This window comes from Natrix helvetica (genome assembly GCF_964273705.1).
Source record: "Natrix helvetica genome assembly, chromosome: 1".
Taxonomy (NCBI): domain Eukaryota; kingdom Metazoa; phylum Chordata; class Lepidosauria; order Squamata; family Natricidae; genus Natrix; species Natrix helvetica.
Genome location: NC_138548.1, coordinates 137,329,806 through 137,355,261, shown reverse-complemented (window position 1 = coordinate 137,355,261; position 25,456 = coordinate 137,329,806). Strand labels below are relative to the sequence as shown.

General features: G+C 40.9%; 1 protein-coding gene across 1 annotated transcript in view; it reads right to left on the bottom strand.

Moving 5' to 3' along the window:
• Positions 1 to 21,471, bottom strand: part of LOC309382469 (protein mono-ADP-ribosyltransferase PARP14-like) — a 32,733-nt gene extending 11,262 nt beyond the window's left edge. Inside the window, exons 1-12 of the mRNA XM_081934013.1 lie at positions 21,183 to 21,471; positions 19,679 to 19,818; positions 17,131 to 17,164; positions 16,648 to 16,845; positions 15,763 to 16,020; positions 15,058 to 15,294; positions 10,532 to 12,783; positions 7,838 to 8,074; positions 4,887 to 5,108; positions 3,919 to 4,015; positions 1,509 to 1,658; positions 188 to 250 (exon numbers count right to left, since the gene is read on the bottom strand). Coding sequence (XP_081790139.1) covers positions 188 to 250; positions 1,509 to 1,658; positions 3,919 to 4,015; positions 4,887 to 5,108; positions 7,838 to 8,074; positions 10,532 to 12,783; positions 15,058 to 15,294; positions 15,763 to 16,020; positions 16,648 to 16,845; positions 17,131 to 17,164; positions 19,679 to 19,818; positions 21,183 to 21,378 — 4,084 coding nt within the window. The 5' untranslated portion in view covers positions 21,379 to 21,471. The remainder of the gene's footprint in view (positions 1 to 187; positions 251 to 1,508; positions 1,659 to 3,918; positions 4,016 to 4,886; positions 5,109 to 7,837; positions 8,075 to 10,531; positions 12,784 to 15,057; positions 15,295 to 15,762; positions 16,021 to 16,647; positions 16,846 to 17,130; positions 17,165 to 19,678; positions 19,819 to 21,182) is intronic.
• Positions 21,472 to 25,456: the final 3,985 nt, after the last annotated feature.

Genomic DNA, 25,456 nt, shown 5'->3' with positions numbered 1-25,456 from the left:
AGGGCCTGAAGCATCTGCTGAGTAGACAAATCCTTTAAACTCTCTTCAGGGGCTTCAGGTTGTAAAAAAGAGAGAACAATGTACAAACAATTCCAATGTATTTGATTTTCCACAACTTAGAAGTATCCTGAAATTGATTAACAACCAATTAAGCCATAAAAATCCTATTAAAAACATTGTTCCTTACCCAGATCATCACATTCTTTCATCACCTCTGGACCAGCACTTTCCATAATTGCTTTGGAAACACCTTTTAAACAAATAAGTCAGTTTGGGCAGGTGAGATAATATGCTTGGTTATATTTAAAGCTTACACTGGATAGAACAATCATTTCAACATGAGAACTGGATAGAACAATCATTTCAACATGTGAACCTCTGACTTCATCCTTTTTCTCGAGGGCATGAACCACCTTTTTCAGTTCAGAGGCCACAAAGACCCAGAAATTAACTCCCTTTATAGGGTTGGGAAGAAAGAGCCCTCTTGATGATGATCATATAGAAAAAGGGGAGAGAGTTGAATGAGGCCCGAACCAATTTCAAAACCCACAGGATTCAGAATGGAGGCTTTATGGTGAATTGCTCCTGAAGACCTCCTTGTTGGCATAGAGGAAACCCTCCACTTCAGAGAAAATAAAGGAACATACGGATTCTTTGTCCATTGCTAATTATTTTGTTCCTTTCTATACTCAAGAGTTTGCTCCTTTCTTTGTGCAGAGAGATAAGGAGGACTCTGGCTCTCAGGAATGGGGGAGAGATCTTCACCCAGGCCTCAGAAAACAGGGTGCAAATGGGCATCCTACAAGCTTTTCTCTATGAGAAGCCAGTTCCTGAAATAGCAAGATTGCATGTAGACAAAAGAAAACAGTTCTTCACACGCTGCCTAATTCACCTGTGGACTTTATTACTCCCTGAGGTAATGATGGCTACTAATCTAGATAGATGTTAACAAAAAATGGTTACACTACGGGGGAACGGCTTTATCTGGGCTATTAATCTTGCAATTCAATTATACCTCCTCTTTGCCTCCAAATATTACTACAGGAACTACAGTGGGAGGGGTTACGTGTAAATATTGGGCCTGAAAACGAGCCTTGACATAATTCAGCATGGCCGTTCCTATAAATCAGAGCTGTCAAACTCCAGGGCCAGATGTTTCACGTCTAGCTTGTGGTCATGTGATCGCAGAAGTACTGCGATGGTCGGAACTCCGTGGATTGGTCCTAAGTACAACTCACTCAGTGGCTCACTTCAAATGGTTGTTGAACGAGTGGTCATTAAACAAGGACTACCTGTACAACCATAGGAAGTCCTCTGATGTGATGAGCGACTCTTTTCAGCAGATTATTACTTTTTAAAAATAATGTTACCCTCCTGTACCCCACCCACCAAAACTGGACCACCGAGCACACTTCTTAACTACAACAAACAAAAGGAAATAAGCTAGAGAACAAGTCAAATTTTAGGACACAATTTGAGGGAGGACACCGATAGTGTTGAAAACATACCATTTCTGAGATTAAACGTTTGATTGGTTATGTTTACGATGGCATCTGTTTTCTGTTCAGTAAGATCGCCCTCTTCCAGTTGCAGTTCAACTGAGCCAATTTGCATTTTAAGAATTCCATATTTTAGAGTTGAACTCGGCTCAAAAAAACCTGTAAGAAGGTAAAAAGCGAGATTGAGACAGACAAATCCATTTATTCTGCATTAGGCATTTTTGCCTCCCAACATCTGTGGCTGCATAGTTTTTATCCTACGCTTCTCTATTTCTCTATATATATCAAGTTCATTAATTCAATATAGTTTCAGCTGATAGTTCAGAACGCTAAGATAGAGGACAACATTCCAGATTTAATTAAAAATTTTAATAAATGTTTGTCCAATTTAGACATCACTTAATTTAGGGCATGAGTATTATAATGTTTTCTTGGCTCTGAAGTGCCCTGACAGGTGTCCTATCCTAAAAACAGTAGAATAAGAACACTAATTAAGCTGCCCTCCATTTGCACTTAGTTGCTCTTGAAATGGAATAAAATTAACTGAATTTCACTATGGTTAGACGTTTAATCATTTTCTTCTGTGTGTGGATAATATTTGGATAATCTCTGGCAATCTCTCCCCAGGGTTCGGGACCCTTTTTAAGATTAGGATCAGCTTTTTTCTTTTTTTTCTTTGAGTTGGTCAATAACTCACCCGGTCAACATTCTGTTCCAACACCCTCCAACACAATAAACTGAGTCCAGAGTCCCAGCTTTGTAGCGGTATTTCAGTCATGGCCCCCGCCCCCGCTGCGAGTTTGAAGGGTTTTTCTCCGACCTCCTGAGGAATTGTATCTCTGGCAATCTCTGAGATGAAACCTCCTAGGTGTTCAAGGCCACATATGGCTCAAAGGCCTTACATTGTGGCCATGGTGTTTGGCGTACAATAAACCAGCAAGAACAAACTTCAAGGCTGTGTGACCTTGCCTCCCTTTCATCCTCTTTATCTATTATTGCTGAAGCCACAACTATTGGAAACACCTGCTTTCTGTTTTTAAACTCCAAGCTGCATCTACTAGCTGATGTCTAAAATCGGCCCCTATCTCAGAAGTTAAACAAACAGGTCATTGGAAGGGCAAGAATCTGAGAGGTTTCTAAAGATACGAGGAGGCAGCTGCACAAACTTCCAAAGAGCTGCTTTGATTTGGTGACTCATCCCATCTCCCCCCAGACTACTGCATACACCCTTACACACACACACACACACACACAGAGTCATCTTTAAGAGGGAAGAGAAGCAACTGCTCTGCAGCCCCATCTAGCATCCTGAAGAATGGAAGGGGTTTCTGTGCCTCTGCAGCCCCTGTACCAAAGCCTCTTCCAGGAGCTGCACATGCTTCTGTGACGTGAAAATGTCTGACCTCTCGTATTCTCCAGAGCACCCAGTGACACTGGAATACAGATAGTCCTCGATTTACAACCATCATTGAGCCCACAACATCGGTCATAAGCTGTGACAACCCTAAAATGGGTTCATCATGTGACTGCCCCCAATTTTTATGATTTTTTTTTCTTTTTGGCAGCAGTCATTGTTGTTAAGCAAACTCATTATTTGCCGTGGAGGGATTTCTGCTAGAAACCAGAAGTAAATGTCAGTTAAATGCGAATAAATCACGGTTGTGTGCTGCAAATGGCCATAAATGTGGGCTTGTTGCCAAGCACGCAAAATGTGGCCACATGGGGCTCAAATCTAGGCTGTAGGTAGCTTTTTGGAAATCACTGTAACTTCAAATGGTCATTAAGCAATGAGTCTACCATGTAGGTATGACTAACTCTGGCAAAGGACAGGCAGGGGACATGTTTCAAGATGATCTAAAGCAGCTGCCCCCAACCTTTTTGGGCACCAGGGACCAATCCCGTGGAGAGAGCTTTTTCTGCAGACCGGAAGGGCGTTATTTCATACGCTGCCTGCATCCTGCGATTGGGGCTTTGCTTATTTCTGGGGCCCAGTTTTTGGCATGCCGCAGTCTGGTGCCAGTCCATGGACCAGGAATTGGGAGGCCCTGAGCTAAAATATTCCCAAGATGTAAAACTGGATATATCTTTTCTGCCATATGGACAATCACCCCCACCCCACCCCGCCTCTATAGCACAGAGAGCTCTCTGTCAAGGGAAAGCTAACTTTTCGCACAGAACAGAAGACAATAAAATATCCTTTCTTTCCTTGGACCTTATTAGTCATTTTTGTTTTACTCAAGTTAAGGCTTTACAATGTTCTGGTACACTATATTTATTCTTTTCTCATTTTTTTTACAAAAGATTTCAATTTCTTAATTACACATGCACCGATGTTACCTAGCTTGGTAATGAATCATCAAAAAAACCAAAAATCCCCACCAAGCTCAGAGACCTCCAAAGACCCACAATTAAGTTTTACCTTGACTTCTCTGCTGAAAATTCTCAGATGAAACTTTGGGCACTGAAGAGCCTGTTTGGCTTACGTTCAACCTACTGTTTAATTCATCCATGAATGCCTAATGAGAAAAGGGGGAAACACAATTAACAGACTAGAAAGCAAGTGCAAATTGGAGATCGAGCTTCACAACAACTTGGGCAGAAATGAAAAGGGGGGCTGTACGTGCATACAACTGCAGATAGCCAGGACCAGCTTTTGAAACAGCTAGAGCAGGGGTGTCAAACTCAAGGCCCGTGGGCCGGATCTGGCCCATGGGGTACTTAGATCTGGCCCATGAGGCCGGTCTGGAAACAGCAAAGGACCAACCCATAGTGCCTCTGCCAGCGAAAATGGAGGTTGGGGGTGGGCATATGTGAGAGAACGAAGAGGGAAGGAAAAAGAAGAGAAGGAAGGAGATTATAATGAGACTGAGAGAGGGTCTCAGGGAACCTTCCCACTTGGCCTTGACATGAGTGGTGTCAAGCTGGCCACACCCATCATGGCCACGCTCCTCCCAGCCCTCTGATATCAAACACAACCCTGATGCAGCCCTCAATGAAATCGACTTTGACACCCCTGCGCTAGAGAATCCGTGAAGAGGATGCAGTTATTTTAATAACCTGAAAAGAGGTACACTGTTTGCATTCCCGCAAAGCCACTTATTTGAATGCTTTGTACAGCTCTGGGACCATTAGGTATTTTTCTTAGAATTGTGACCAGGTGGTGAAAAGAAACAGCACGATTCTAATAGGAGGGGTAAGGAAAAGCAATATAGGGCAGGTTGCAGAAAAGAGATGAAAGTTGAAGAGGAATTGCTTTCTACTCAAAACACAACTTTATTAAAGCAGACTCTTGATTCTCCAAGGTCAACGTCTACAGTGTTGCCATGACACTAAATGTTTAGGGCGCAACACATTTCAAAGAAACTGCAGCGAAATAAAAAAAAATACCTGTATGGTGGTGGCATCACTGGAATGAAGCACAAAATGAACTTCTTTAAGGGATTTTGGATTTTCAGCTTGACTGAATTTGAAAACTTCATCAAAAAATAGTTTAGCCACATATTGCTTGGGATATCCGAGATTTCCAGTTCCAATAGCTGGGAAGGTGATGGAACTCAGAGAGAGTTGTTCGGTGACTTTCAAACATTCCTCAATTATGTTCCCTAAGTGCTGGGGGATCGCAAAACAAAATTGTCTTAGAATATTTTAAAATGATTAGTCTACAATTAAACATGCATGGCTTGGTGTTAATTAAATTAATGTTTTGGAGAAAAAACATTGGAACATGGATACAGCTGTGCTAATCGGGAAAAAGGATGTATCCATCAGTTAACTTGCCAGCACATTGTGTTATCATGCTGGACTACCCCAAACCAGTAGACGATACAGACATCCAACGCCAAATGGATGAAAGTACTGTAGGTACAGGTAGTTCTTATCCTTATGACCACCACAACTAACATTTATGTGGCTAATTGAGAAGTTTGTTAAGTGAGTTTTGTTTTGTTTTACAACTTTTCTTGGCCAAAGATGTTAAGTGAATCGCTGCAGTTGTTAAATTGGCAACACGGTTGTTATGTGAATCTGGCTTCCCCGTTGACTTTGCTTGTCAGAAGATCGCAAAAGGGGATCACATGACCCTGGGACCAGTGGTGGGTTGCTCTCACCTTTGCTACCGGTCTGCTGCTCGTGGTCCATTTGTGCACGTGCCAGACGTGCGCTGTGCATGCATGCGCACTCCACCGCCCCTGCGTTGCCCAGCTGCTCATCAGTTGCGCAGGTGCCGCACGCTGTGCGTGCGTGCACAATTGGCCCAGCTGCCTTAAAAACAGGTAAGGCGGGTGGGCCAAATGAGCCACCGTACCAGTACGGTGGCCGCACTTCCTGACTACTAACGGTACGGCCGTACCTGCCAGAACCCACCACTCCCAGGACACTGCAACCGCTATAAAAATGAGACCGTTGCCAAACATCCAAATGTAAATCACGTGACCACGGGGATGCTGCAATGGTCAAAAGTGTGAAAAATGGTGGTAAGTAGCTTTTTTCAGTGTTGTAACTTCAAATGGTCACTAAGCAAACTTGTCAGTCGAGTACTACCTATATGTGAGCTAGATTGAGGAAAAGTTATCTACAATTTTCTTAGTCACTTGACATTTCTTTCCTTCTTCGTTGCCACTAAAGTTAAAGAGGCAGTTACTGATTCATATTAAATTATGAAACCTGAGTAGTGAAAGGTAGCATATAAAGAACTATGAATAAAGGACATTAAGGCTTTGCTTAAAAGCCTACTCACTTATGAAGCTCATCCACTGTCGTATACAGGAAGTCCTTGCTTACTAAATGTCCTGTTTAGAGACTGTTTCAAAATATGGCAGTGTGGAAAGAAGTAACCTTATGATCATTCCTCAAACTTACAACTATTGCCATGCCCCCACGGTTATATGACTGATGGGCACTGATAGCACTTAGCAATAGTGCTTACACTTATATATCACTTATATATAGTGATTTACAGACCTCTCTAAGGCAGGGTTCTCCAGCCTTCCTGGCTTTGCAAACAGGCGAGGAGGGGGAGAGGAGATGGTGCCATGCAAGCAGCAGGCATCTGTGCTCATGTGCGCAGCTCCATTTGCACAAGCGGTAGGTGAGCATTCACACCAGTCAAACAAATGAAGCTGTGAGTGCGACTGCTCGGGCAAATGCAAGCAAATGCATGCACCCGCCACAAGTGCAAACGAAGCTGCGCTCGCCCGCCACTTGCAGGGTCCAGTTCCAAACACACTGCAGCCTGGGGTTTGGGGACCTCTGTTCTAAACAGTTTACAGAGTCAGCCTATTACCCCCCAACAATCTAGGCCCACATTTTACCAACCTTGGAAGGATGGAAGGCTGAGTCCACCTTGATCCAGTCAGAATCAAACTCCTAGCAGCAAGCAGTGAGTTATTAGCCTGCAATACTGAATTCTAACCATTACAGCCCCATGGCTGTTTATGACTGTCATGGCATCCAACAGTGATACAATCGCCTTTACGAACCTCCCAGATGGCTTTCAAAGCAGAATCAATGGAGAATCCAGCAGTAAAATTGAAAATTGCATTCACATGATGTCTCGGTTATTGACCCTGGGCGATTTGTTTAACGACCATGGTGGAAGTAAGATAGTAAGTCCATCACAGTCATGTGATGTTTTGCATAAAAACCATGTTGCATAGAGACAGAGTTTCCAGACCTAACTGTGGTTGTTAAGCAGTCTGTTTTGTCCAGAATTGTTTAGCCCAGGGTGATATATATAGAATCTGCATGCATCTCTGTGTGTGTGTGTGTGTGTCTGTATGCATGTGAACACACATACAGTATATACGTGTGCATATACGGTACACATACAGCACACTGTGTGTTTATAGGTAGTTCTCAATTTATGACCACAATTGAGCCTAAAATTTATGTTTCTAAGTGAAATATTTATTAACTGAGTTTTGCTCCATTTTACAACCTTTCTTGCCACAGTTGTTAAGTGAATTATTGCAGCTGTTAAGTTAATCACACAGTTGTTCAGTGAATCTGGCTTCCCCATTGACTTTGCTTGTCAGAAGGTCACAAAAGCTGATCGCATGAACCCCGGACACAGCAACCGTCGTAAATATGAGTCATATTGCAAGCTTCTGGATTTTGACCACGTGACCAAGGGGATCGTAAGTGTGAAAAAAATCCAAAGTTACTTTTTTCAGTGCTGTTATAACAGTGCTGTTGAAGAGTACATGTACACAAATACATTCTCACTGCAGCAGCATCACTGAACAGCTATGCAAAAATGCATCAAAGGCCATCCAAATTTCTAGTGAAGGTAATGATCAGTACACCAAGTTATGTATCCAGGGTATCAAAAAGATCTTTACCTTGCTTTCTGATTTCTTTATTCGATTCCAAGCAGGTAAAATAGCATGAAGAACATGAAGGCAGCCCAGAGCATAACCACTGGTTTTGAGCACACAGCCTTCCTTGATGTCTTTCCCTTGACCTTCTTGGGTTAATTCCACTTGGAGTTCTGCTCCTGCTTTGGCCAGAAGGGCCTTGGAAAGTGGTCCTTTGTCCAGCTGCAAATCTTTGGCAATACTATTGACAATCACATCAGTCTAAAAATGACACGTTAGAATAGATGATTAAAACTGAAAGGACTCAAACCTGAACCAACCTGACAAAACACTGGCATGTGCAAATATTATGAATAACTAAAAATACCTAATCATAATTGAGATATTCAACAGGCATCTCTGAACCTTTGTATATCAACATGGAGAATATTGTCCAAAGATACATACATACAATAATACTACCAGTGGTGGGATTCAATTTTTTTTACTACCGGTTCTGTCTGTGTGGCTTGGTGAACGTGGCAGGGGAAGGATAGAGCAAAATCTCCATTCCCACCCCACTCCAGGGAAGGTTACTGCAAAATCCCCATTCCCTCCCGATCAGCTGGGACTCAGGAAGCAGAGAATAGATAGGGGCGGGGTCAGTCAGAGGTGGTATTTACCGGTTCTCTGAACTACTCAAAATGTCCGCTACCGGTTCTCCAGAACTTGTCAGATCCTGCTGAATACCACCTCTGCTACCTACCTATGTTTGCTGTATAATATTCAGACCTAGTTACCTGCGGGATCGCGTCCTGCCCCATACATCCCTACGACCAATTCGCTCGCACAGAGAGGGACTTCTCCAGGTGCCGTCCACCAAACAGTGTCGGGGGGCGGCGCCTAGGAGCAGAGCCTTCTCTGTGGCGGGCCCAGCCCTGTGGAATGACCTCCCCCCTGATATCAGGATTACCTCTGATCTCCGCTCCTTCCGTGTAAAGCTCAAGACCCACCTCTTCCAATTAGCTGGCCTGGCTCAACCATAGTTTTATCCTATTGCTCCTGACGGGTTTTTTAAATTTTGTAATTTAACTGAGGGTGTTTTAAATAGCTATTTTAATTGTATTTTTATATATATTTTATGAGTGTTACCTCCTCCAGGTATATGTATGTGTATGTGTTTATTTGTATTTGTATATGTATTTTATATGTATATTGTATGTGTTTTATTGTACGCCGCCCCGAGTCCGCTTGGAGAGGGTGCGGCTAACAAATTAAATTTCATTCATTCATTCATTCATTCATTCATTCATTCATTCATTCATTCATTCATTCATCCATTCCTGTTTTTTCTCCCACTACAGATTCAACTATACAATTCTAACTAACATTTTTTTACCAGCTTATGTCCAAAGATCTTTTTAGTATATAGGTGAATATTGTTGGAATTAAAAGAGTAAGTAAAGAGAGTGACAACTTGTGTTGTGCAGCCTTAGCCATCAAGGATGATACAAAGAAAGAGGTCTCTTGGGCATGTACAGCAGAAGAACTTGCTGAGATTTTAATTGTCTTCATCTGTACTACTGTATCATTCTGAATACATTTTGTAAACAAAATGCAGGGTACCTGCGAGACCACCTACTGTCACCAGTAGCCTCCCACCATCCAGTGCGATCCCACAGAGTTGGCCTCCTCAGGGTGCCATTGGCCAGACAGTGCCGGCTAGCGATCCCCAGGGGGAGAGCCTTCTCTGTGGGAGCGCCTTCCCTCTGGAATGAGCTGCCCCCGGAGCTTCGCATAATTGCCGACCTCCGGTCTTTCCCACGCGCCCTAAAAAGTTGGCTGGCCTGGCCTGAACAAAATAAAATAAACGATTGATGTAATTGTTAATTTTAATCTAATTTTTAAAATGTTATTGTTCATATTAATTGGGTTTGTTTTTGGATACTCTATCTAATTTCTTTTTTAACTTTTGTAATATGTGTTTTTTTTAATGTTGTACACCACCCTGAGTCCTTTGGGAGAAGAGCGGCGTATAAATCCAATAAAACAAACAAACAAACAAACAAGTGTTTGCACAGCAGTTTGTTATGAGTTCTCCATCTTCCTTCATGCTTTCTCATATTTCTGGAACATTAGTGCCTGCTTAACTATAAGCTACCACATTTTTCGGACCTTTCGGACCAAAAAAAGAGGGTGAAAACCTGGGTGTGTCTTATACATGAATACAGCATTTTGGCCTCCCGAAACCCCGCTCCTTTCACAAAAATGGATGTCCAGAAGATTTAGGAGGTCTGGGAGGTGAGGAAGGCAAAAATAAGCTAAAAACGTGCCATATTTTTGTTCATTTTTACCCCCCTCAGCCCCCGAGCACTCTACAAGCCTGCTAAAGGCTATCCATTACAATTTTTTGAAAAAAACAGGTCCATTTTCAGGAAAAACAGGCTGTTTTTTGCTTGTTTCTCCCCCCCGCTCCAGCCCACAGGCCTTCAAACTCTTTGTGAAAAACCCTGTTTTTCACAAAAAATGAGGTTTGCAGGTGGTTTGGGAGGTCTGCAGAGTGCAAAAACTTTTTTTTTTAATTTACCTCTTCAAAATCTTGGTGTGTCTTATACTCCGAAAAATATGGTAACTATTAATCCTGGCTTGTTACATTTAAAAAAAAACATGTGGATATACATGGCTGCATTTATCACATATCTCCTCAATTCTTTATTAAAATAACAATAGTCTACTTACTGTTGCCTCTTCAATTCCTTTCTTCAGAAGCAGTATTTTTAAGCCTTCAGCTGTCACCAACGTTTGAGGTTCTGGTTGGATTTTTGCAGCAGAATGTTTAGTTTTGGGAAGCGGGCAGGTTGTAGAAAGTGAGGGCCCAAATACTTCATTCAGGGTTTCAGAGAAAGCTTGAATAGTATCATCTCTGATATCCATAAGGTAAATCTGTTTCAGGCAGCTGTTGTCAGAAAAATCTTCTAAGCTTTCTTTGATGGCTGTTACAATGGAATGGGTACACTCTTTTAATGGAAACCCAAAAATTCCAGAACTTATGGCAGGGATAGCTATGGAGCGATGCTGGCAGCTGTCTGCTAGCTTTAAACTTTCCCTCACAGACTTTTTTAACAGCTCTATACATTTTTCTTTTTCGGCACTTTGCCACCTTGGCCCAACAGCATGAATCACCTGTTTACATGGCAGCTTCCAAGCATCTGTGATGATTGCACAACCAGGCTTCAAAGGTCCATGTTGCCTCACTTGGTCCTTACACGCTTTTTGTAGCTCTGGACCTGCTGCTTCCAGCAGCTTACCTGCGAGGCCACCAATATGCATCAATTCTGCGTTCGATGCGTTGACTACAACATCAGCCGAACACTTGGTCAAGTCGGCTTTCAGAAGAACTACCAGAATACCATTTCCTAGCTTCACTTTATAGCACGACTGCTGCTCCTCTCCATAGCCTTTCCCACCTTCTCCAGTTTCTTCAACCTCTTCTGTGCCTTCCTGAATCCTGATCAAACAGTTAAACCCTTGTCTTGCACCAGTAATGTACAACTCTTCTCGCTCTTTGAAGAATGACTTGGCCCCTGGTTTATCAATGACTATGCTAATAGTATGGAGAGAAGACAGGATGTTATGAAAAAGCTCGACTCCCTTCAGAACTGCAACTCTGGGTCCTTCAAGGGAAATCATTTTGCAACTTTTCAGGGTGCCAAAATGTATTTTTACACCTTGCCCATTTAAATTGTTCCAGCTTGGGCTCTTTTCTTGTTGTATATACATTACAACAGCAGCAGATTTAGTTTGGATATTTCTCTGAATGTATGTATGGTTGTCAACGAAATCAGAGAGCTTCTGATGGGCAGTGGCCACTTCTTTGAAATAACCCGCAATGACTATTTTATCTTCCTGTTCTTGAATTATGATGGTTTCACCTGAACAATTGTATGCCTTGTACAACTGTTCCGTTAGTTCCAGCCATTCATTCTTTTTTGTAACTGTGCAATCCTCCAGTGCAATACTTTGGTAAGTCAGATCCTTCTTGAGTTCCTCTTCAGCTCTGTGAAGGTCCTGAAGAATTCCTCCAAACAGTAATACAGACTTTTCACTGAGTTCATAGTAGGCATTTATCTTTTTGGTCCAGAATAAGAGCTGAGACAGAGACTCGTTATCAACGTGTTGCAGAAAAACAAGAATATTAGAATGAATATCAACTGGCTTCTGAACCATGCTGGACATTCTTTCCAGGGTGTCACTTTTTATTTTAAAAACTTCAGCAGGTAAGCCACGCAGAGTTATAAGTTCTTTGGAAGCATCGTAAATCATCTTTAGCTCTGGATATGCTGAGAAAATATTCTCCTGTAGTCCACAATTGCATAAAATGGCATATTTGCAAGCAGGAATCGATATGGTTTCCTCTATTGTCAATCTCTCTCTTTCCATCTTTCTAACAACATTTTCTATGAGCACCTTCATTTCCTCCTCTGCTTCCTTTACACTGCCTGCTGCCCCCACCAAAACCACTTCTCTCTTTGAAGCATCTGTTATGATCAAAATGTCATCTTTTACTAGACTGTTTCTTATGGCTTCCCACAATTCAAAGTTTATTTCATGCTTGGCAACTTTCTGCCGTGACAGGATCTGTGTAAGAACAGTGAAAGCATCTTCTTTCCAGATCTTAACCAAGGATCGTTTTCTCTTTGACAAGTCATGAGAAGGATGTACCATGATCTCTGGATTTCCACAGAGTTCAGAAGGCCATTTGATCTCACAACAATGGCCTGCCATTTCGCGTGTTATTTCCTGAAGTAAACAGTAGTTCTGCTGTAGAAACCTCCAGTGATAGGGGTCAATAGACACAGGGAATGGATCTGGCATCTTCAATTGTAGTCTTTCTTTCCCATACACGGCCGATCCCAAAGATTCGTAGTATGGATAAACAGAAACAGGAACATTCATAAGCGAATGCTTTTGCTCCAAGATGGTAACTACAACTTTTTTTAAAAAAGGAGAGGAAAACAGAGTTAGAAAAAAAGCTTCACAGAATCCATCCTGCAACTTTTACTTAAAATACATTTGAATTCATTGTAAGGCACTGAGCAATTGTAACAGTTAAGTTTTGCATAGTTCTAAACCCTCCATCCACTTTCAGAAAGAGGACATTGGTATGGATTTAGTGAGAAAGAGTTAAAAGTATCATTGTTTGTCCCCACACAAGTAAATTATTGGCTAACTGGCAACTGCCCCAAAGCCCTGGGGAAAACTGGAATTAGGAGGTTAAAGTTGGCAAAGGAAACAGAAGCATCAGAGGTGTCTTGATTTCCCTCCCATGTTTCTTTGCCCAGATGGGGAAACTCATCCTCTCTGCTTTCGTAATTTATAGCTTGCTTGCTTGTTTGTTTGGCTTATCTGTTTACAAGCTAAACCTAAGCTCCCTGCTATCTTATTTAACTGTCTTCTTTCTGAAGTACTGAGCTTGCTGTAGCTAATGAAATAAACATTATGTCAAGTCATAAAGCATTGGCTTTATAAGCATTATTTATTCCTTGTTGCTCCATTGTCAGATGTATACCAGGCACTCCCAAAATCACTTGGACCTGATAAGTCTAATTAAAAGAGAAACCCGAAGCCATTTATTTCAAACTTTTGTTCTGTCCCATTCAGATTCCAACTCATGGAGAAACATTCCCATTGAAGAACAGGCAGCAGCAATTTAGCTACTTTTCTCAAATGAAACTTTTTAATTTGAGGGGGAGGAGAACCAGTTATACTCAAATCCAGGTAGTCCTCAACTTACAATATAATTTGTTTAGTGACCCTTCAGAGTTGCAACAGCACTGACAAAGGTAAATTATGACCATTTTTCACACTTACGACCGTTGCAGCATCCCCATGGTCAGTAATCAAAACTCAGACACCTGGAAACCAGCTCATATTTATGATGGTTGCAATGTTCCAGGGCCACGTGATCACCTTTTGTGACCTTCTGACAAGCAGTCAGTGGGGAAGGCAGATTCACATAACACCCATATTACTAACAACTGTAACTAACAGTTACTAACACTTAACAACTGTGGCGAGGAAAGTCATAAAATGGGGCAAAATTCACTTAGCAACTGTCTTGCTTCACCACAGAAATTTGGGGCTCAATTGTGGCCGTAGGTCAAAGACTACCTGTAGCCCAGAACTCAGCTAGAGAGATGGAGGGTACAGAGCAGGAATGGGATCAGCAGGCTTCTACATAGTGTAGCCTTTCAGATAAAGTGATTATGAATCAAGATGTGGGTTTTGCAAAGAATTGGGAAACTTTCCCAGACTTATGATTTCAATTATGACATTTACCATATTTTTCAGAGTGTAAGATGCACCTTTTTCCCTCAAAAAAGAGGCTGAAAATCTGGGTGCGTCTTATACACTGAATACAGCATTTTTGGCATCCCACTCCACCACCCCCTTTGCAAAAATGGCCGTCCATAGCCTTTAGGAGGCTTCCAGAGTGCTCCTGGGAGATGGGCAAGACAAAAATGAGCAAAAAACAGGCCGTTTTTTGCTTGTTTTTGCCTCTCTCAGCACCCAGGAGCATTCTATAAGCCTCCTAAGGGCTATGCATGCTCTGGTTTTTTTTTTGTTTTTTTTTTTACATAAATGGGCCTGTTTTCGCAAAAAACGGGCGGTTTTGGGGAGGTCTACAGAGTGCAAAAACCTTTTTTTAATTTGCCTCTTCAAAATCTTGGTGCCTCTTATACTCTGAAAAATATGGTATTTCACTGCATGTCTTTCTTATTTCCTTGCTGATGCTTCCCTCTCTCTCCTCTTATCCAATTACTGGAAGTAGTCAAGGACAGCCAATATCTCCCTGCTCTTCCATTTTCACAACTGCTTGTAAAGTAACTACCATAAAACTTTGCAGCTGTCAAACCTCCCTGAATTGGAAAGTACTGACCTTGGAAAAAATTCTGCCCCAGAAATCACTGATTATGAACAACCAAAAACAAAATCCACCTGTGCTGGATTCAACTAAAGGCTTACTCTGTTTTTCTATTTCCACAAGGATCCATAAACAAAAGATAATATTATGCCTTCCTCCAGTTATTACCTAGCAAATGTCTTTAGAGAGAGACCAACTGTTTCTGAAACAGGAAGTGATATATTCCATAAACGGGCCCTCTACCTCTTTGTTCCCTCACTACACATTTAAACATACATCAGGCCCAAGAATAATTGGATTTGCACTGACCAAATGAAATTATATTTAGCTAGTGTCCAACCTTTGCTCTCCTGAAATGTAATTATGGCAGAATTGTCTTCAGGAGTGTAATTGATATCCAGCACCAGACCACCACCGTGCTTCTTGCTTTCAAAATAGATAATAATATAGTCTTCAGGAATTTCAGGGGAAATATTTTCAACCAAGATGCTTTTAGGCATTTCCAAAGACCGAGCTGAAATCTTTTGTTGCTTAACCCTATGGTACTGGTTGAATGCTTTGATAAATTTGTCTGTTTCTGAAAACAAAATCGAAACAAAAACAAGAAAAAAGTTAGATGTCACTGATTACTTAACCCTGTTCATTCTATTTTTTTAATGTAAAAGTTGCTGTTCTAAACAGGCAAGTATGCTCAACTGCAGTCTACAAAAAGTCCTCGACTTAAGACTGATTACTTAAGAACCAGTGACGTGCGGTGAGGTTTATGGCTGGTGAGGCTGGTGGAAACTTTCAAAACTGCAGAGTCTTAATGGTCCAATGTAAATGCCTAGTTTCCTTCTGTGTTGCCTTAAAACTTTTATCTGTGTGAGAAGTGATGATTTTAATGATTAAATCAGTCATGTCTTCCTAAAGTCCCAAAGCTCCTTCTTTTTTTTTCCACATCTTGCTCAATGAAAAGCTCTAAAGAATTTGAAAGTGCTATGGCTGTAAACAAGGTATGCAAGGCATGTTTATTATTATTTTTTTATTCCTGATGCTTTCTTACCAATGGGCATGATAAAAGCAATGACAGCAGCATTGCATTCAGGCACCATTTCCACATCAAAATCCTTGTCTTCTTCTGAGAGGCCACTCACAGTCTCTATCAACAGAATGAGCATGCACTCAATTGTAGTCTTCGGCACATTCTCAAGAACCACTAGAGAAGATGATAGCTCTTGACTCAATTCCTGCTGGTATTTTTTGACATGAAATGCAATGTTACTGATTTGATGACGATCTCTTTGCAAAACCTCTTGAGCATCTAGTTGAAGAGAAAGGTACTTTTAAAAAAACTAACATTCCACAAACTGTACAAAAACACCTAACCAAAGTCTTCCATTCTCACAAAAGTGTGTGTGTGTGTAGGCAAAGAGAGCTCAGATTTCTGTATGTGTATTCTGTATGTGTGCATATGCAGTAAACACACAGACACAAATACATATACATACAGTATGTACATACATACATACACACACCTTTCCCCAAATTTCATTGTATTGTCTTCATTGTTCATTTGGGGGTTCACTTTGGTGATCAGATTTTTAGGGGCGGTGGGTACATTAAGACTACAGTACACTAAAGGAAGGTATGAAGACAAAAACTTAAAAAACCCTGATGTAGACAGCAATGTTTGCAGAATGCTAAAATGTAAACAGCCTTCACCTTGGAAGATGACCAAATCTTGTGAGAACTCAACGTTTTCTTATGAACTTGCATGTAATAGGGGAAGTGAAATTTTGACTATTTTTTTAAGGACCCACACTTTGTTCAAGACCAGAAAATGCACCTCCCCAAATACTTGTGACATGATCTTCATAGCAAGAGTAAGAAAAGTAGAAATAGCCCATCTTTTAAAAATATGTCAGGTAAAAGCTGTTATAGAAATTACCTGCTTCATTTTCAAAGGTGACGATGAATTGTTGTCCATCTTTAATGCAGGATTTCACGGGCCCTCCGCCAGAATGCCTCTTATTCTCAAAGTATAGCTCCAATATGTCAATCTGAATTTCCCGGCCTGCATCTGCTGTTACCACAACTCTGAATCCCTCCTGGATGGCCAATTTTCCTGCCTCCTTTTCTGTGTAATCTGAAACATTGTATGAATTGTAGTTTACAAAAAGAACGTTCACCTACTTTATGTAAAACGTAAACAAAAACATTGTTTGAATTAGAAAGAACTTTCAGCAATGGTCACTTGAAGAAAAAGTTGCTCCATTAGTGATGATTGTAGATCTGACATTTGTTAAAATCAGTGACTTAACACCGTAGCTGTCTTTTATTTAAGAGTTAATGACCATGAAGAAATATACTATACTATACCAAACCAGCATTTCCCCAGCAAGTGAAACAATAATTCAGTAATGTAACTTACCAAGTTGATGGGTTTCTTTAGCTATGGCAGGCCTCTAAAAGTAAGGCAACAAGTAACCATTAGAAAGATGATATTGCTTACTTTTTCAATTGATTTTAACTCAGACCAATTAACCTGTCAATCCATATTACAAAAAAACCCCTCTACTGCTAATTAATCTCCCCAAAAGAGGTGAAAGATTACACCCATGAAATTCATCAGCTAATAACTGAATAACCAGCAGGGGAAGTAAGCAAAATTATTTGTAGGGCTCCCAAAATGGGAGCATATACAATTCACTTTTAAAACTGTAAGATGCCCAAGTCAGACCTCTACTTCAGAAACAAAACTATTCTAGAACAGTTCCCTGAACTTGCCAACTGGAAGGACAATTCATATTGGATAATATAGGTTCCTCCTTTGCAAAACTTATTCATTGGGTATTTTCACTTAAACTCTCTGGTAAATTTTCAAGGAATGCTATATCTAGGTTTTGATTATGAGCCATGGTGGTGCAGTGGTTAGAATGAAGTATTGCAGGCTAATTCTGCCGACTGCCAGAAGTTCGATTCTCCCTGGCCCAAGGTTGACTCAGCCTTCCAACATTCCAAGGTCAGTAAAATGAGTACCCAGATTATTGGAGGCAATACGCTGACTCTAAACCACTTAGGGAGGGCTGTAAATCACTCTGAAGCAGTATAAGTCTAAGTGTTATTGGTATAAAAGTTATGGACCATACATCTCACCTTCCCAGCAATCATTTTTGCATTTCCAGTAGAATGTTTCAACACTTGCCACTTCAACATTTGATGTACACATCATGCTAAAGCATAATATATTTGTATTTTAGTGTCTAAATGAGGCCACAATACCTTCTTGAAGAAAGCATGATTCTTAACAGTGTAACCAGGATATTCAAAGTAATGGCCATGGGCTTCAAAATGACAGGCAATGTCACATGTCCTTCACACATTTAAAAAAACAGGACTTTGTATGCTGTCATTTTGTTGAAATGGCCTTATTTGTACTCAATGCACAAATAAAAATATACTGTCCTCCATGTCACATAGACTATTGCTGTGGACACCCCTGGCAATGAAGTCCTGACTTAGAATTTCTTCTTCTTCTTCCATGTCTAGATCAATCTTTAGACTGCCAGAATGAAGCACCTTTTTGGCTTTGTCCTTGACCAAAAATAAATCATTATCAGAACATGTTTCTGATAAAAGCCAACAAACCAGCAGATGGGCTGGCCTTTTGTCTCTCCATATTCACACAGCATATTGTTAACTGCTAAGAGCCTCTAACTGAAATATTAGTTATATCCTTAGGCATTCCAATCCTCAACTTATTCATGGTCTTCCAAGTTGTACAAGGGAGATTGGATCCTTCCTCCATATCCTCTTTTAATGTTCTTCCTTGCTCAACGGTCTCCTTCCTCTATCTTTTGATTCAATTTTGTTATTGCTTACCTTCAAGTATGTTTGTTCTTGCCATAAAGCTTTTCCTAGATTTGAGTCAGCATGTTTGGGGTATATGTCCATTCAGAGGATGTTGAGGATCATTCTTTTGCTTAGTTCTCTGGGTGTCTACTGCTACTTAGGTGGAACAATGCCAACGAGAGGATATATTTTCTTGACAACCTGACACTAAGCATACTGTTTCACTGATATCAACTTTTTTTTGCATATGCAGATGTGTCCCATACTGGGACGGCATATTCTGCTACAGAGATGCTCAAGGCCAAAGCTGATGTGCGCAACGTAGATGTATCAATTTCCTGAGGATATTGTTCCTCGAGCTAACTTCATCCTTAGCACTAAAGTTAGTAAGTGGCCTAAGAACATGCTTTTAAAGGCTTGGCAATCATATTGCTATACTGAAACATAATGCAGCTTGTTTGATTTAAATTCAGTAAGGGGTGTGGAACGAAATATTTTTATAAACCAGGGGTGTCAAACTAGCAGACTGCGGGCTGAATGCGTCACACACAGGCCACACCCAACCCAGCTCTACAAAGGCAAAAAACAATGTGATATTTCATGATACGTCATGTGACCCGATCTAGTTTGGCACCCATGTTGTAAACCAATGTAAGGCTTAGTGTTGTTATTAATTTTTTTTACCTTTCCAAGGGTTTTAATAATTTAATATTTTTTTAAATTTTAATTATTTTGTATTATCTCTTATCATTTTGTAAGCTGCCCAAAGTCGCTTCAACAGTGAGACGGGTGACATATAAATAATAATAAAATAAAATTTTATCTTTCCAAGGGTTGGACTGAAAGAGAGGGACTGACCTAAAGTCACCCAGCTGGCTTTCATATGTAAGGTAGGGGTGGGATGGGGATTAGAGCTCAGTCTCTCCTGGTTTCTAGGATCTGAACCGCTACACCAAATTGGTTTTCTGTTATGTGCATAAAGCTACTACAGTTAGTTCCACAAACCATCATTAATGGTATATGTGAACTAGCACAGCCATAGTCTCCAAAACAAATGTGTACAGAGCATACAAAGTACAGATGTTATCTATGTAATTGGACTATAGTAGTATAGTGCACATACTTACCTGGCTTGGATCTTGCTCTTCCAGAGGCACATTGTTATTAGGTGCTACTTCTACTGAAGGCAGTGAGACAGTTAGCTTTATTGTCTTCATGTCTGGCAGACTGAGTTCATGGCTGTTAATATTAAGAACGCTCTCTCTCACTGTAGAAATGTAGAAAAGGATAGCTGTCATTTGACCTAGTTAATCTTATATCAAAAATGAGCTATTGAGGTATTGGTTGGAATTCAGGAACTGAAAGCAAGCTGGTTTACGTAACAATACAATTGGTTAGGAAATCCCCTGAGATTGGGTTTACACCAGGCTGAATACAGCTACTTTCTATTTCCAATCTGTGGAAGCCGATAAGACTACATTCTGAAAGACATTTGGTTGTTTAAACATTTTCTAATTAGAAGGAATGAAAGATATTCAGAACTACATCAACTCTCAAACCAATTCAAAATTCAGTAACACTTCAGGATTACAGTTAACAACAGAATGTTCTAGTAATAGTATGTTTTCAAGATATTGGGTCACTTAAGCAGGTAAATCCCTATTTGAGATTACGTTAGATATGCTGGAATAGCAACAAATGTAAACTTTAGTAGACTAAGTACAATTCCTGGAATTCGGTTTCAATGTATTGGCAGCAAATACAAGGAAATAAAGAAAGGGTCTGAAGAAATATATAAACATCTTCAGCATTCAAGTTTACTATATTTTTAGGATGATTTTGAGCCACTACATTTTTACTTTTATATTTATTTCCCTTTATTATATTTTTAAATAACTCAAGGAGCAAACATAGCCAACACACCTTCCTATTTTCCCAACAACAACAACCTTGTGAAGGGAGTTAAAGAGGGAGTAACTGGTCCAAAGTTCCCCAAGCTGGCTTTCATGGCTAAATCAGGACTTGAATTCAGTCTCTCACTTTTTAGTCTGTTGCCTCAACTACAAGATGAAATGAAACAAGCATGCTCTTCTGAGGACTGTAATATCCCCGATTAAGGGATATCGTAAGGGATATTGATTAAGGGGGTGGTTGTAACAAATCTTAATGTAAAAAAGTAAAAACGAAGTGTGCTTGGCCAAGTTTAGAATCCGGTTTGGTGTCATCTACCTTACTGTTTGTCTATGGAGGTTCTCCAGTCATCCTGGTCATGGTTGACCTAAAGGTCTTCCCCCACCCTCCCAAGAGGCAACTGGACTTTCTTACTTTTGTTTGAAGAGATTTCGCTTCTCATCCAAGAACCTGAGCTGAAGAAGCTTCTATAGGTTGAGAAGCGAAAGGTCTTCAAAGAAAAACAAGAAAAGACCAGTTGTCTCTTGGGGATGGGGGGAGCACCTTTGGGACTACCTTTCACTGTTTGCTTCTCATTCTAATTGGCGTCTCTCCTGGGCGTCTCTCATCCGAACACAATGAGTTTGTTTATTGAACTTCCCGATATTCTTCCGAAAAGGGCCGCATCGCATCTCTTCTCCTTCCCCGCGAGAAACGAAACCCGACCCCTATCACACCTACCTTCTTCCTGAGCGAAATACACGGTGATCTGCTCTTCTTTGCCGGGATCCACTTGGATCTTGCATTCCCCTCCTCCCGATCTCTTCGGGCTTTGGAAGTAACAGAGGAGCTTGTTCTTCAGGGTTTTGCTGAGGCTGCAACCCCAGTTCCCCTCGACCAGAAGCGGAAAGCGGTAAGCCACTTCGCCCGCGGCCATCACCCTCTCGCTCCGAAGTCGAGACAGACTCTCAAGTTCCACTTTCGATTTCCCTTATCCGCTCCAACTTGGCCCCGCCTCGCGAGAGCTTTAGGCGTCGGCTTTCTCCAACCGAGCGCCCTCTGGATATGTTGAACTCTCCAACGCCCATCCCTTCTCCAGCCAATGCCGCCGATGGGAGTTGTATTCCTGCTCATGCGAGTGAGGGCTATTGGTTGCCTATTCTTGGGGTTCAACCGTGGGAACTGAGTCCTGTTTAATCCCACTATTCAGTATTCCAATATTGTGGAGGGACTGCCATAGAGGGGGGGGGGGCTTTCAATCTATTTTCCAAAGCACCCGAAGGCCAGACAAGGAATTATGGATGGAAAGTGAACAAGGAGAGATTCAACATAGAAATAAGGATGAATTTTCTGACACTGAAAACAATCAACCATGGAACAGAAGTTGCCTTCGGACCTTGTGGGAGCTTCATCACTGTAGGCTTTCAAGAAGAGACTGGACTGCCATCTGTCAGAAATGGTGTAGGGTCTCCTACATGGGTGGGTGGGTGGAAGTGGGACTAGATGACCTATATGGTCCTTGTCACTGCGTTAAATTGTTTGCTAGCTGAGCTGAAAGAGTTACTGCGCAGGTCATAGGCCTTTATCATGATTTATTGCGCATGCTTAACATGTTTATAATACATCACACATTCCAGAGACTTCTTCCCTTTTGATCTTTGTTCGTCTTCAAGAAGGCGGACAACATTTGTTCTTGCCAAAATGTAACAATTAGATAGATTTGTTTTATTTCTATTTTGTTATTTTTGTATTAAAGCTTGTTTTTAATTAGAACATGTTCTCGGGTTTTGTTTTATTTTTCGCTTCTTGAGGATATGCTGTTTGGAAAAGTCGTCGATTCCAGACCTCATTAGTTCAGGGTGAAATCTTCCCCTGACAGTCCTTTCCAACTATGTTATTCTGTTAATTAGGTTGGGGGTGATTTCTTAGCAGTCAAGACTGGGACTTTAGATACCTTTTTATTCCACAGCTAAGCCCTTCAAAAGAGGTACTGTATTACAAAGTAGTCCTCGACTTACAACAGTTCATTCAATAACCATTCAATGATCTTATGATCTTTTTTCCACACTTACAACCATTGCAGCATCCCTGTAGTCACATGATCGAAATTTGGATGCCAGGCAACTGGTTCATATTTATGATGGTTGCATGTGATCATGTGATCACCTTTTGTGACCTCCTGACAAGCAAAGTCAATGGGGAAACTAGATTCACTTAACAACTGTTTTGCTAACTTAACAACCTGCAGTGATTCACTTCACAACCATGACGAGAAAGGTTGTAAAACAGGGCAAAATTCATTTAACAACTGTTTCACTTAGCAATGGAAGTTTTGGGCTCAATTGCGATCATAAGTTGGGGACCTGTACTGTGATCAAATTTAGAACGAGCATCTGAACATGAACCAACATTATATCGACTCGTCTGGTTTTTCAAATTGGGCAGTATTTCACTCACCTGCTCTAATATTTCACTCTCATTTATTTATTAAATTTATAGGACCACCCAACTTGCACAAAGGTGACTCTAAGTGGCCTACAGAATTAAAAATCACAACATAAACATAAACCCGTAAAAAAAAACTCCAACCACCAATGGCAGCAGCAGAGGTGGTATTCTTCCAGTTCACCCTGGTTCAGGTGAACCGGTAGTGGCGGTGGGAGGCTTCGCCCACCCGCCCAGACATCATCACAGACGCTCTCTGCATGTGCTCTCAGTTCTGAACCGGAAGCGAAGTTAAGAGGATTTCATGCCTGGGCAGCAGCAATATAATCAAATTGACCATTTGATCAGTTCCATGATTTATCAGATCTGCTGATAAATCCATGTATCGGAAAAGCAAGAGGCTGGGGGCCAAGCATAACTTGGGAAGGGGATTGCTGAGCCATAGAAAGGGGGCCACCACGAAGAAGGCCCTTAAATATGAAGCCAGCTTCATATTTCTTAACCAATGAAGTTTGAGAAACAGTTTGGTACAGACTAAAAAAGCTGGGAGATTGTCCTAGTGTTTTTAGGTGCAATGCTGGCTGGCTGACTCTTGGGCCAGCTGCTTTCTCTCAGCCCCAGGAAGGAAGTAAAGGAAGCCAGAAAAGTGGCTTGGTACGGGAATCCAAAGGGAAGAAACCCATTTTCATACAGAATCAAGGACGGTCTTACATCATATTGATGTAAACATTTAATAATACAATACGATGTTGGCTATGTAATAGTATACATGTGATTATGTTATGAAAATGAAAAAAAAATAAAAAACTATATATATTAAAAAAAGGAAAGACAAAACACAAACTCTTTTATTTCTATACAGAAGTAGAAGAGGACGCCTCCGGGTTTCCCATCCAAGGAGTGCACCAGAAATCAGACTCAGTTTCTGCAGTTGGAATTTGATCTCTATTTAATTTTTTAATTTTTTAAAATTATTTTGTATTATCTCTTTTATCATTTTGCAAGCTTCCCAGTCGCTTCAACAGTGAGATGGGTGGCATATAAATAATAATAAAATAAAATAAAAACTATTTAATTAAATCTCCTTCCTCACTCAGGAGCTTCCTTGTCATTTTGTATAGAATCAGAACTATTTTATTTTTCTTGGACTGCTTATTGTCATTGCATGATAGCCAATATAAAGCAACATTCCTTCTCTCCCTATTAGTTTTCTTTCCACCACTTAAGCCCACTTTTTCTAGCTCTCCTTTATTCTTATTACCTATTTTCCAGGGGTGCCAAGTCTTCTTTGCTCAAGGTAATTTAAAATAAAAGTTCCCCTCGCACATGTGTGCTAGTCGTTCCCGACTCTAGAGAGCAGTGCTCATCTCCGATTCAAAACTGAAGAGCCAGCGCTGTCCAAAGATGTCTCCGTGGTCATGTGGCCAGAATGACTAAATGCCGAAGGTGCACAGAACGCTTTTACCTTCCCACCAAAGATGGTCCTTGTTTTTCTACTTGCATTTTTACATGCTTTCGAACTGCTAGGTTGGCAGAAGCTGGAACTAGTAATAGGAACTCACTCCGTTATGCGGTGCTAGGAATTCGAACCACCAAACTGCTGACCTTTCTGATCAACAAGCTCAGCGTCTTAGCCACTGAGCCACCACGTCCCTTTCTCTGTTCAAAAGAAACAATTTATGCAGTCTGAAGAAAAACTGGAGATTCATCGCAGGAATTGGGAAAAGCTCTTTGTCTTCTTCCTAAAGATTTCAACATGCATGACTTTAAACAAAGTAGAACACTTGTAGTAGGGATTGCTTAGAAAAATAATGAAACAAATAATTTTTAGTTTTGAATTCTGTAATTCTTTATTTTTCCTGGGCCAATTCTAAACTTAAAGAGAGAATTAAAATAAGTCAATGCAAGGGGGAGGAGGGAAGAACAGAAAGAAAAAGCACAGTCTGCCCTTAAAAGAGATATCAGGGAAGTTATGGAGCTGATCTTCCTCACTGAACTTCATGTTACAATAATCAAATACCTGGCTTTGGAGCTATTGATAAATATCTCCAGGCATGGAAATGTCAATCAGAAAGAACAGAATGATATGCAAAATAAGTTTTCCCTAGAAAATGTAATACTATGTGATTAAGACAGTCACAACAGAATGGACTACTGCAATACACTTTCGATGGGGCTGCTTTGAAGGCCATTCAGAAGCTGGAACTGGTGCAGAAGGCAGTTCTGTATGCTGTTAGGTGAGAGCTGCTATGGATGTACAATATCAATGGAGTAACTTGCTTCCAGAAGTTGTGAATGCTCCAACACTGGACGTTTTAAAGATGATGTTGGATATCCATTTGTCTGAAGTGGTGTAGGGTTTCCTGCCTGAGCAGGGGGGTGGACTTGAAGACTTTTAAGATCCCTTCCAACTCTCTTATTCTATATCAGTGTTGTGGGCCATTCACTCATTCCCAACAGGCTTGTGAGTATAGTTTTACTTTCTGTAATCTTCATTTAATCACACTAATTTGTACAGGAAAGTCTGTTGTGAGAAACTACATCACTGCCCTGCATAGCAACAGCAGTTC